At 39.7% G+C, this 14,057-nt stretch overlaps 1 protein-coding gene across 2 annotated transcripts in view; it reads left to right on the forward strand.

Moving 5' to 3' along the window:
• The window catches only part of LAMA3 (laminin subunit alpha 3), a 137,542-nt gene that overhangs the window by 72,946 nt on the left and 50,539 nt on the right, over nt 1-14,057 (forward strand). For both annotated transcript variants that reach the window (XM_081205493.1, XM_081205494.1), the window contains 7 exons: nt 544-684; nt 1,886-2,050; nt 2,663-2,764; nt 3,912-3,995; nt 5,588-5,818; nt 10,251-10,364; nt 12,988-13,097. In XM_081205493.1, the coding sequence (XP_081061619.1) occupies nt 544-684; nt 1,886-2,050; nt 2,663-2,764; nt 3,912-3,995; nt 5,588-5,818; nt 10,251-10,364; nt 12,988-13,097 (947 nt within the window). The remainder of the gene's footprint in view (nt 1-543; nt 685-1,885; nt 2,051-2,662; nt 2,765-3,911; nt 3,996-5,587; nt 5,819-10,250; nt 10,365-12,987; nt 13,098-14,057) is intronic.

Consider the following 14,057-nt stretch of genomic DNA (forward strand, 5'->3'; position numbering starts at 1 on the left):
TCCAAGTGCATTTTAAAATGCATATTTTGCAAATTTCTGTGCAGAGCTTTAAAATAAAAATAAAATGCGGATCAATGCAGAAATGGAACAGAACAGACTTATGGGTGAACACATGAAATAGCAACAAGGACCAGAAATAGATGGATTTTTCTCATCCATGCTTCCAACTAGATCAAGAGCCTCACAATATTGTGTGTGCTCAGTGTGAATCAGTCTGCGACTGACAGCAGTCAAAATGTGTGACAAACACCCACAAAAAAGGTTTGTTTGGAAGCACCTTAATTTTAATGCACACGAGCATAGTATTGACGGAGCTGCTTGTTATGCACTCAAAGGAGCAAAAGCATATGTGTGTCATTTGCTTGAAACTCCTTTCAGAAGGAGTCAACCTCATTTGCATTTGTGCTACTGTGTACTGAAAATCAAGGCGATGAAACAATGTTATGTATTATTTTGTATGTATTTTACAGCTTTTTTCATGTGTATATTACTGCAGGAGCTTTATGTGGAAACATTTAATGACTTATTGCAACTGACTTATAGGAGAATGTTGAAGGTATTCAGTGTGACATGTGCCGCCCTGGGTCGTTTTATTTGGACTCTGCTAACCCGAAGGGTTGCACCAATTGCTTTTGTTTCGGAGCAACCAATATTTGTCGCAGCACAAATAAACGTAGGGTTAAGGTATGTTTGCTGTAAGTTATTCTTTTTTCAATCACTATTTTAAGGGTGCAACTAGCAGGAGATCTGATTGGATTTCCTGTTTGCTTCAATTCAAATTAGCTGTGGCATGGGGAAATTAGATTGGGCTTCGGTGCCATGAAGAATCTACACACTTCACTTTCCCCAGTCTAAACAGCCCTCTGCCTGAAGGTGCTGCTTGACCTGCAGGGAAACACTTATAGGTGCGCCGCTTCTAACCTCTTCTTTAAAATGAATGATCCAATCGTGGATCAAGTCTCGTCTAATTTTGTGGCCTAAAATTAAAGACATATTCCAATTTCAGTCTTACCTTGGTTCTCAAACGTCTTGTGACTCAAACGTTTTGGCTCCCGAACTCCGCAAACCCGGAAGTAAATGTTCTGGTTTGCAAACTTTTTTTGGAAGCTGAACGTCTGACGTGGCTTCCGTGGCTTCTGACTGAGTGCAGGAAGCTCCTGCAGCCAATCAGAAGCCCTGCCTTGGTTTTCAAACATTTTCGGAAGTCGAATGGACTTCTGGAAAGGATTCCATTTGAGAACCAAGATATGACTGAATTAGAGTCACTGTTTTTATGTCTGAAGTTGGGGTTGTGACTTTGTATATACATGTGTCTTTCAGATGTTTTATTCCCCTCCCCTTTATGCCATTGTAATTTCTTAGAAGAGCTAGGGATAATTGAGGCTGCTCTTGAGTTTGTGGCTGGTACTTTTTTCTTCAGCCTTTGGCTGACTGTTGATTGCAGAAGAGAGTTTGACTTGCTTGTTCACTGTGAACAGAAGCAATAAGCTTTGCACATCACTATAACACACAGGCTATGTGTTCCACTCACCGTAGCAATCCCTGTGAAAAGCCTCTCACCCCTCCAGACACATAGTTTGTCAGCACTTGTGGCTTCCTAGTTCCCATTCCTTGTAGTGGGGGCTGCAGAAGGGTTTCTATATTGTGATATGGCTGGTGGGTGTGTAGAACTGAATGCAGTAACTTGCCTGAGACGGTTTGTGATGTCACACAAAACCAGCAGCTGTTGCTCATGGAAAAGAGTTGGAAAAACTTCTCACGTGAGGCAAAACAAAACATTTCCACCAGAAAACAGGTAGTCATGTACATTAACTCTATTGCTCTGGGAAAACTGTATTCAGTATAGAAACGTCTCTAAGTGTCTTATTGTCTGTTTCACTCTTAGTTTGTTGATATGAGGAACTGGCACCTAGAAGCTGTGGATAATGGCATGAGCATCCCTGTAACTTTCAATCCAGAAAGCAACAGTGTGGTTGCTGATGTTCAAGAACTGCCTCCCTCCGTGCACAATTTATACTGGGTAGCACCACCATCTTACTTGGGAGAAAAGGTACATGACCCTCAAAGCTGTTTTCAGAACATTGTTAACATCCAAGGTCAATAGTAGGGCTGGGTGATATATTGATATACTGTCCAAAACTGGTTTGAAGTCCATATTTTGATATTGGTTTCATAATTTTTGACCTGGCATTATATCACAGGGCATGATGTGTGTTAAGGCTGGATGAATGAATGAGTGAATGAATCCATTTATTTTGCTCACTGACCAGAGTGCAACATATACAACAACAGAGAGCATACAAACATAAATAGATTAAAATTAAGCTTGTAGCCTTAATTTTATAGCAGCAGCACACAATTTAGCCACTTTTAAGGTACAGTAATCTTTGGTTCCCTGCCCTATATTAAGTATTTTAAGTAATAATCATCAGTTCCTCTTGGGGTTATGCCTGTAGAAATGCCTTCTAAAGATGCATGTTTCAGAATACATTACCCCTTTCCTGATCCGACTGCTTCTGCACCTCCATTAATCCTGTGTTAGTAGCACTGGAAATGTTCTTGCAAGGGTCAAGGTTCTGAGATAAGTGTGCTCTGAATACTTAGAAACCATGTTATAAGCTCTCATAATAATTCTCATCATCTCTTTAAATATGTTGTTCAGCTTTCTTCATATGGCGGTTACTTGAGCTATCAAGTTAAATCCTTTGGCTTGCCTAGCGAAGGCATGACTCTACTGGAAAAAAGGCCTGATGTGCAGCTTACTGTAAGTGAAAGTTGTCTGTGAAATCAAGAGTCTTCCTGTTAAACCGTTTTTAAGGGTTGTTCTGCTTTGTTCAGGTGGCATTTTCTCCTCTCCTGCTCCTCCCTCTCCTTCTCCTGCTGCTCACTTTATACAGCCCCTGTTGGGAGAGGCGAAAGCCTGAAATGTGTTTATTTGAATGTGCCATCTTTATGACCACATGAGAATAAATCTGCTGGAAAGATGGCTTTAGCTTTAGCTGCAAGGAACTGGAAGACCACACATTAAAATAAACCTGGGATTTCCTGGTTTTGGTATTTACTATTTCTTGGAAGAAAAAGTTGAAGCCTGCTCCTAAACTTTCCCCAAGAACCATCCTGGTCTGAATAGAGTTTTTACACTGTTTCTATTTTACAGCATTCTAAAATGATGCAATAAGCTAGCTAATCATTTATGAGATACCATACTGTACTTCCAGGGTGGGGAACTCATACAAATGCAGCTCTCTAGGGGTTTACCTTTTGCTCTCCAGGCACAGGTCTGCTCTCTAAAGCATCATGTCTGAGTGCTTCTTCTTTTCTTTTTTGCCTCACCATTTCCCCCAGGAAAGCCTGCTCTTTAATGCTGAATTGGAACAAAGAGCAATTCAGGTTTCCCACAGATTGCCATTTGCTCTGATTCAGTGGTAAGAAGTGGATTTTTCCATAGGGGCAAAAAAGGGGGGGGGAGCACCCAGACATGTAGCTTTAAAGCACAGACCTGTGCCTAGAAACATGGCACAAAAAGAAGTCTGGATGAGCCCTGGATCTCTCTAGCTGACCCTTGGGACTCCTCAGACCACACACCCTGGCTGGAATGTGTCCCTGAACTCTAATAATTCCTCCTGATTTCCTGGATGGAGGTTAGAGAGGAGTGGGTGTAGAAACTAGACTGCTGTACAAAAGCAAACTTGGCATTCATTGGTACACTCACTTTTGCCTCTGGCAATGCCACCCTCAGCCTGAAAAAGGTTCCCCCCTACCCCCACTAAACTTTAATGTTAACTACATTTCTTTTTGTTGAGATCTAATAACAACAGAAATATCTCTCAACTAACGCAGTTCTGTAAAGCATGCTAACTCTGCACATTGAATATTATACTGATGTTTGGAATGGTAATGTTTTTGCACAGGGCCACCAAATGAAATTAATCTATGTGGATCCTAACAATCCTTTGCCCGACAAACAGTATTATGGATCAGTTCGGCTACTTGAGGTAAGACTCATGGAAGTCCCCTTTCATAAATCACTAGCTGACATTTCTGCTTATTTTATAGCTCAGCATCAGAAACAGTCTTGCTTCAAAGTACACTTTAAAGGCTGCAGTTTTTAATACTCTTATGAGCAGGTAGAGCCCACTGAACAAAATTTTTGAAATTGAACAAATGTGAAGAAACTGTGTTGCAAGTGTATTCTAATCTGGAAGAGAAACCATACAACAAAGAGAATATCAATATGCATGCCAGGTGAAGCCTAGTTCCCTTGCCTCTTGGTCAATAAGGAACTGAGAATGTGAAGCGTAAATGGTATATATGAAGTTGCTGTATCCTGAGTTAGATGGTATGACTGGTGCTTACTTGAAGCATAGATTTATGAGGGCGTCATGCAGGCACTGGGGTCTCTCCCTAATCTGTACTGCAATGGGGTCAAAGTAATGTGTGGGTTACAGTTGTTATTAATTCTAAGGTTCATTAGTTGTGGAAAGTGAGTGGTTTTTTGCTGCATATTTTCCTAACTTTTCCTTTGTATGAGACTCCGGTGACTGTTGAGCTTGGCGAGTCTGTATACTGGAGATGGTACAACCCACTTCACAGAAATACTTCTCCAGTATTTTTTTCTCTCTCTCTCAACTAAATTAAATACTTCCTGTTGTGCTGCACCTGGACTTCTCACAGCCCGAGGAAGTATAAGACTTCTGAAAAGCCAAACTCTGAAAAGGGCTTCAGATTATTCTGTTTTGTGCCTCATTGTTGTCCAGAAATAGTGTCATTATTTACAGTGAAACAGCTGCTTGTTCCCGCAGTCTCAAAGTCAAGTTGGGTTCTTGTCAGGCTCATGCCTGAACTTGAAAAAGAAAAGTACTTTTGAGTTATATTCTGCCTTCAATTACATATGTGCTTGCAAATGGTTTGAGGCCATTCCAAACAAATCACATTTTGATGCATGAGGTTTCCTCTCAGGCATTCGTAGTCCAGCCTACAACAAACTCTGTCAATGAAGTGTGGATGGATGAGTGTATTTCCGTCCCATGTCAGTTTCACATGATATTTAAATATATATTTTTGAACGCGTTTTCTCATAGAATAGCACATTTATGAATGTATTTTCTCTCAAGTGTAGATTTCTAAATGTATTTTATTACAATGTATGCATATATGCAATTTAGTATGGTGTTTTTTTTTCCTTTCAAAATTGGCACCCATTTATTGTTACTAATGAAACAGGAAATTTTCTGTGGAATAATTAAACACTGGGAATTTCTTGCACAGCCCCGTGTCAAGTGAAACCTTTTGTTCCTGTCCTAGTTGACTTTGTATGTTATTATTGTAATCTGCCCTTATATGTCTACTTCTGAGGCTGACCCTCATTTATTTTACTTTACTTTAGATTGTCTCTTGCTTGGGTTTTCATTCTGCTAGTGTCCTTTTCCCTTAGGCTACCAGCACCCATTGCTTCTTATAAGGCATGAACCTGTTTTATTATTATTATGTTTAATCTATATCCCTTTGCATGTGCAACAGTACTTTTACACTGAGTAGATTTCTAATTAAACTTTCTCCTAACTTTAATTATATATTGAATGTGCAGGGAAACTTCAGACATGCAAGCAGCAATAGCTTGGTATCTCGAGAGGAACTGATGATGGTCCTGTCTAGACTGGATGGATTACGAATCAGAGGACTTTACTTCACAGAATCTCAGCGGTTAACCTTGGGCGAGGTCGGTCTGGAAGAAGCCTCCAATGCAGGAAATGGCATCGTTGCTTTTGATGTAGAGACATGCTCCTGCCCTCCTGAATATATGGGTGATTCATGTCAGGTAGGAAATTGTCTTTGTTTCTGCTCTGCATCATTCATGACACACGATAACAGTACTGATTTAGCTATAGCAACGAGAGAGTCTTATTCATTCATTCTTATTGATTGCCTTAAAAGAGCAGGAGAGACGCGTTTCTGAACAATTATGTTCGATGGGACATTCCACCTTCACGGTGTAGTCCTCTTGTAGAAATTGTACTTAATTCAGCTATTATATATTTGTGGAGTTTTATCATTTATGGATTTCATTTTAATTCATTTGTGTGAACAAAAAACTTCAAACATCCAAATGACAAAAATAGAATCAAGAAACGTTTAAAAGTAAAACCAATAAAATACAACCCAGTTTCTAAAGATGTGTGAAGCATAATATTTCAGCATTTCTTTAAAAAGTCAGGCTGTGGGGGGTTTTTTTTTTTGGGGGGGGGAGGAGGAATGGATTCACATATATCCTGAGCCAACTAGCTAGTTCCTCAGTTGCCAATCAGCAGGAGTGGTCATGCAGTAGATATCTCCCACCCACTCTGCCAAGACATCATTGCCTCCAGAAATACCTCTGATAACTATTCTTCCATATTATGCCCCATAATGCTGTGTGACGGGTATATTCAGAATTGTTCAGAAGTAAAGGAGAGGAAAAAATTGCCTAGTACTTAAATTATTAATCTGAAAATCTGGGTTTGACTGGTTTGATCCTACATACGGGGTGGCCTGGGAGCCTGAACCCATCCTCAAACAACATATTCAGGTCTCCCAGAAACCCACTGATATTGGCATCAGTGGGAAGGAGGAGAAGGAGAAGGAATTGGAAGTAAGGAGAAATAGGAAGAAAGTAGACATGGTTTGGGAGAGGTTTAAATCTCCATCCACTCCAGCTCCCTAGTGGGGATGCAAATTACCCCCTGCGGGCATCAGATTGATTATTTGATGGATGGGAAGGGGGTGATAACTGATCTTCAGGTATTTTGGTTCTCTGCCTAAGCTTCTGCTCATGGGGGTGACCAAAGGCCTGTGCCTTGATATCTGCACAGGAGAATGTGCTTTGACAGCTGCCATTTGTCATGGGAGAAAAGTTGTACCTACTAAGCTTCTGTCTTCTTCTGTGTTTTACTACCTCTAATAATGCTACTTGTTTGGTAACACTTCATTGATGTGTTCGTTGTGACTTTTCCAAGTAAATGCACTTGGATTGATGTGCAAGTTTATCAACTTTATTCTCAGGTTACAATAATAACATAAAGCTTGCTTGTCATTTTTAAAAATACTTTCAGAGGCTTAAAAAAAAATACACTTCACAGTCTGTTATATGAAAAATGCAATCGATCAGCATGCCAAGGCTTGCATTTAATACACTAACTAAACTCTTCTCATTCCTATTCCTACTCACCATGTGAAAAAATGCCTCTTTTGCTCCCTTTTCCTGGACTGATTAAAACATGTAGCCCAGAGGAAGGTATAGAACCACAGTACTCCATAAAATAGCTCACACACCCTGCATGTTTTCGCAGAATTACTCAGCCTGTGATTTACAGTTCTAATCGTCTAGTACTGCCTGACTGTCTTAGGCAGGGAAAAGGTGATGCCTGCCACACCTTAATGCAGATATACGCTCATTTGCAGGAATTAGAAAGCGGTTCGTTAACCTCAAGAACTGCTATGTGTTGCACAACCTGACTCATGTATGAAGTTTTAAAGGAGGGGCATATCACAGCACACCGACTGAGTCAGAGAAGCTGAACAATAAGAGGGTAGTATAAGAAAAGGGCTGCATAGCAAAAAGAGCCTCCTTGCATGTGAGCAGCAAAGCCTTAAGCTAAGTAAAATGACGGCCGGAATTCAGAGGCCGCGCAACATTGGATGGCTGGTGTTGTGCATAGGCCTGAGGCACTGTTTGGTGCATGCTACACAACACAGGATAGCATTCCCTTATCTTCGTGGCGGAGGGCAGCAGCAGCAAAATCACTGGGATTTTAAACCAAGACAGGTAACGTGTGTTCTCTCTTCCCCTATCCCCCTGCTTTAAGGTGTTTTGTTTTGCTTTTTATAGCCCTGACATAAAAGTGCAGTATTTTGAGTGAAAACAACAACAAGCTGATCTCTTTATCCATTGGACTATATTGTCCAGAAGACAGCTACCAAATGTTGCTGTTTGAGTCGTTAGCTGGGCAGTTTGTTAACCATTTATACTAGACTCTACTGGTGTACAAGGTCATAGAATGGTTAGCCAGGCTGTTTCTATTCTTTTCTCTTCTTCTTTTTAAGATTGCAGTCCTTGTTTCAAACACAAAACGTAATGCACATTCACTTTTGCTATGGCTTTGAAATGTTGACCGCCAGAGTGGTATTGCCATGTGGCCAACAAAATATTTGCTCCCCATCCATTTTAACAAAGTGGACAAATATGCATTTGTCAAAACTTACAGTGCACACTCCAGTGTCCTCCATGGAAGTGTTATCTGCACAGGATATCTTATTTTCCTTCAAGGCAATTGAAAATGGAATTTGAGTGTGCAGGGAAACTACTACTGGAAGAACTTTTTAAAAAAATGTTACACGAGAAAGACAATAGTTAGCTTTAAAGTGATTATTTCATATGAACATCTCAAATAGTTCTCTTTAACTGATTTTTAATAATTGGGTCATAAGTAGCTTTATTTCAGCAAGCTGTTTTTGCAATAATCCATACTTTAAATGCCTGTACTGGTAGCTGCTGCAGGATAATTCCCTCTTGTGAACAGCATCAATTGTTGTTTTAAAAAAATCTACTACAACCATCCACATAGACCTACTAATTTGTAATGTGATTTATAATCTTCATTTTGTTCGTCCTCACAATAAACAAGTGAGGTTACTCATTATTTTTTCACACGTAGGGAGTTTTGCCCAGCTCTGAACAATGTACTCATGAGAGAGATAGGACTTCAAGACAAGTTTCCCAGAACCACACCTAAGGGCTAAAACTGCACATGACAACTCATTTCATTGTTTGTCCTTGACTGCTTTCTTTCTTTTACACAAATTGCTGCTGGGGGCAGAGGGAGGAAGCAATCTGGATCAGGACCTTAGCATGGGGTGGGGATTAATCCTTTGCTAATCCTTTGTCCTCTGCAGTCTCAGCCAGGAATAAGGTCTCATGCTACAAGAAATGAATAGACACATGAAGCAGTTCCACACGATTGGGAAGTCTGAATGTGCAAGGTCTCCCATCACGTGGAGCACCTAGGGATGTACATGCCGCTTTCAGACCTCAAACTTCATGTATGGAGGAAAAGGACAGGTCCAGGGGGGCATGGTGATATCTGGGGAGGGGCCATTGTATATGGCCCCTCCTTTAACTCCATTTGTTTAAGCACAAAGAGCATGCATGCAGTACTGGGGTTGTCAAGATGCTCACATCACAACTGGACTATAGGTTTTGAAGAGGGGAGGGTTGAAGTGGTGGCCCAGAGATTATTATAGTTTTTTTACAATCCCTTTTCATTGGTGAAAGCCACATTTTCAATTGATATGCTTTATTGGAACAGGACATGGTTTTTTGACAACTGTGTCTCTTTTCTTTTTAAAAAAATTATTATCCTGCTCCCCAAAATTCTGTCAGTTGACATTGATCGCGGAAGAGCAGCTTTACTTCTTAAATGCTTCTAGTTGATGAACATTCTTTTCATGCTTCACTTGTCTTTGGGACAAGCCTGTACGTACAAATTGTGCTTCATATTAAAGAATGCCTCTCATTGCTTCAACATAGTTTCACATACCCTCAGGTGAGGAAATCAGGATGAGGTTATATTACAGCAAGTAGTTTTGAAAATTAAACTTTAAATTGGTTAAACGCTAGTGAACAAGCATAGTTCTACAGAAACCTATGGATCTAGAACAAAAACACCTTTAGCTGTATTTTAAATACTTTACTAAACTGGACTTATTCTGGAAACATTCTTCACAGGATATGAAATATGTTCAGCCAGAACAGCCTTCAGGGGTTTAGGTTGAGAGAATCCTTCTTGACAGATCTTAGAGCACTGATATATACAGCTACTTTTCAGAATGGTTGGGCAGTTTGTGGACTTTAGACATGGTTGACATTGACTGCATTTGATCATATCTCAGTATGACAAGTTATGAAGGAGCCTTTTGGCCTCACACAAGGAGACCCTTGGCTCACCCCTTCCTGAAAGTGAGCAAACAAGCCGAGAAGTCTTCCATTAAGTATAGTTTCCTGCTACGTCCAAACTGAAAAACTTTGGCCATATGTCTTGGCTTACCAAACTGAGATGAATATTAGAATACAACCTATGCCTCTTAATCATATAATAGGTATTCATATGACAATATGTAGCAATTTAATTTCTTCTACCTTAAAATTTCACAGAACACCTCTTTTTAAAGGTATAAACGTATAGCCTTCTAAAAAAAGTCTCCTTCGTATGCAATAGGAATGCAGCCCAGGATTCTACCGTGAGAACAGTGGCCTATTAACAGGACGGTGTGTTCCTTGCAATTGTCATGGAAATGCAAATAGATGCCTGGATGGTTCTGGAATTTGTATTGTAAGTAATAATAGCAAAGATTGTTGAGATTTATCACTGCTGTTGGTTACTAAACACTGACGTGCATAGTAGTTTTGCTCTGTCTGGTACTGGACTAGATCCTAGGCCCTTCTGTCTAGTAGAGGGTAAAAAATTGTGTTTGCAAAGCAATGCATATATTGAACCACTCCTCTGAAGTGAATGAGTTCTATAAGCACATGTATAGTGAACTCATAAAGCTTAGTGATCTCATAAGGGTGTCTGCTTTGGTTTATTAGTACAAAAACAACAACAACACCCCAAAGAATTGCACGGTACCTTAAAAACTAACAGATGTATTATTGTGCAAGCTTTCATGGACTAGAATCAACTTCATCAGATGCATGGAGTATTGTCCAGTAACACTCCACGCATCTGATGGAGTACACCCTCAACCATGAAATATTTACCATAATAAAATTGTTAGCCTTCAAGGTGCTGTTTATCTATTAGTTGTTTTTCTCGTAAACATAGGTAAAATATTATCCATTATACAGTATGTGTAAGAATGCAAGTTGTTTACCTGGAATACAAATCTGTGTGTCACAATAATAAATGGTTCCATCTCTCTAATCATTTGAAAATGGCACCCGATCTTTTAAAAAAGCAACCCATTTAGCAGTGCATTCCTTTTGGAAACTTTAGTTCACTGATCCTATTTATCTGAACCATGATTGTGGGTATGCTAGTATGATTGTGCCAGCTGCTTGCTTTGCAGACTTCAAACACTCATTATAAAACTGCATTTTACAAAAAATACAGAATTGCTGCCACTTTTGTGTCTCCAGTTTTCCTGGTAGTGTGTGGTGTGATGCCATGGCACTGCATTTTCCACTACCATCTCAACTTGTTGGCTGTCTGAACATTCTGGGCAGTAACCATGTCACACATTGATAATAAGCTACACATTGATAGAAAGACTAGAAAGTGGTTGCAGCATGTTTCTCTTGTAGCAACTAGTTCTGCTCAAAGAGTGAAAGCTACAGAATGCATGTATAAGCATGTCAAGAGAAGGTAGTTCTGCACATTGGAAATGGACAGTTATAATGCAGACATAATTGGTAAATGTCTGATTTCTGCAAACTAATTTTGCAGCAAGATACAAATCTCATCTGAAATGAATCACGCTTTTAAAAGTGTACTTTACAATTCTGTTGCTAAAGAACTTGCACAAATATGAGCTCTAGTTGAAGGATCAGGGTTTGCATCAATAGCACTCTTTGGGGAGTGTTATCTTGTATTCTATTTCACTGCTTTTGTCTCAATAGTTTATTCTGAAAAGTTATCATAAGATCATGCCCCCTATTCACTGCATGGATTCACTGCCAGATTCATTGCATGGGTGCCTTTTTCATTATGAACCTATTTTGGCTGCATTGAAATCCTCTGACGATGATTATGCAATACTTCCCTTGACTTTGGTTTCAACAAACCTTTTTGGGGTTGTTAGCCAAATCAGCATGTTCCAGGAGATGTATGAATCATAAGAAATTTTGATTAGAGAAATGGGGCAGGCCATGACAAGAAAACATACAGGCAGGAAAATCAAGAGAAGACAAGGTTTGCTTTTTCAGCCTTGCTCCTGCTGTTTTAATAGCCATGCAAACTGTGTTATAGCTAGTGCCATATATTTGCTACTAATTAATGCAGCTTGCATTCTGTGTGTATAGGTGGTCTCGACTGTTAGATGACTATTGGTTCCAAATTCAAATTGAAAGATGGACACTTTCAATTCATTTTGCAGAGGAAATAGTTTTTCCAGGGTGCAGTTATGTGTCCACATAAAGTAAAAAATGTTAATTCATTGGTGGCAGTTTGATGATCTGATCAGGTTTTGTTGCTGTGGCAGGTAACATTATGCAACAGAACGGAAGAACAATACCCCCCTCTCCCCCCCTTTCCCCTTTCCCCCGAACCACAAGATGTCCAGGACATTAGTATCTTATACCAAACATAAACGAACTGTGAAAAAGACTGTATGAATTGAAAGTGGATACGCTATATGTACTTTGATTTATTTATTTTGTAACACAATAAAATCTTCAATAAAAACTAATTTTAAGAAAAGTTGTTGTACCTGTCCTGAGGCAATTGCTTCCCTGTATTAGTGTTGTTGTTCCAGTGGTGTTGGGACTGTTAAGTCCTATGCTAGGGCTGTGAGAAGTACAAAAAAAATCTTTTATTGGACCAGTCTACCTAGATTTGAGACTATATAAACTTGTTCAAACTAAAGGGCTAAACAGAAAAAAATGGGTAGCAGGATATTCATTTATAGAGGGACTCGAATAGATTGTGAAATGAATCCAAAGTTGCTCACAAGTATTTGCATCACTAAGAGTCTGATTCTTGGATGTGTAGTTATTTAAACCACTGACATGTTAACCAGATATGTGGATACTGTAATATTCTACCATCTCTGGCCCCAGCGAGCAACTTTTCTATGATTCAAGAGAATGAAGACATTGTCAAAGTCATATGTTTGTTCTTGTGGTAATATAATTGTGTGGAGGAAATGGCTTGGAGCTGATCAACTCTAATTTTCTCCTGCTGGTAATTGAATTGCTGTTAACTCTCTGGTTTTATATATTTGTACATATTTTAAAAGAATTGTCAGCATAATACTGCTGGCGAGAAGTGTGAACGCTGTAAAGAAGGCTATTTTGGAGATGCCACGCAAAGAACCTGCAGGGCTTGTCGCTGTCCTTTTACAAGCAGGTACTGTGTGGGCGTGGGGGAGGGATTCTAGGAAAGGAGAGTTCTGTTTTTCTTGGGCTTGACACATTGACTGATTATTTGATTGATTAATTTCTATACCACTTAACATATTAAAAATATCTTTAAGCGGTGTACAGAACACTGAAGCAACAACAGACAACTTAAACAACATATTACAAAAATACAGAGTTACATATAAAAATGTTACAGTAATACAAAGTTACTAATATATATATACTACATCAATATTAATTCATCTACCTTCTGACACACCCTCCTCTCAGGCTCTGGGTTCTTGTCCAGGATCCGAACAAACTTTCAGCTCACCCACAAAAGTCTCACAATAAAGAGTTCCTGGAAACAGCAGACATCACCCTAGTCTCTCACTCTAGATTTGCTTTTTATGGGCAGGCCCAAGGTGAATGGTACTTCCTCAGACTGCCCCAGTTGTGTCCCATTCAGCTGTACTCTCCACACCCAGTTCAGGTACAGCAGGTTAGCTGAGTAGTCCAGGGGGTCCAGAGGATGGAGAAAGGGCCCCCCTCCACTGACAGCTCTTTCCTCACCCTTTGTCCTCTCCTTATCTTCCATCTGCTTGACAAAGGTGTTGGACTATTCTGCCATGAAAAGAATTATGTCTGCTAAGTGTAGTTATTTTTTGAATGCTTGAGGCTTCCTTGAGCATGTTATTCCTTAGATATGGTGTATTTTCCCATGTGTATGGTTCCCTAAAATGGGACACCTGATCCTATGATAGGAGTTCAAAAAGCTACTACTGGGTATATGGATGGGGCAGATTGCAGCTGTCTGATCTTCTTGAAATACTACCATTTGCCAAAAGAATATAGGTGGGACAATTAATGACAACAGTGCAAAAATAGTTATATATGCCTGTGTGGACAGAGCACACTGCAGTGTATGATAGTGGCCTTTGGGGTTTGTTTTCATTTCAAGGGTTGA

This window comes from Podarcis bocagei, assembly GCF_964188305.1.
Source record: "Podarcis bocagei genome assembly, chromosome: 8".
NCBI classification, from domain to species: domain Eukaryota; kingdom Metazoa; phylum Chordata; class Lepidosauria; order Squamata; family Lacertidae; genus Podarcis; species Podarcis bocagei.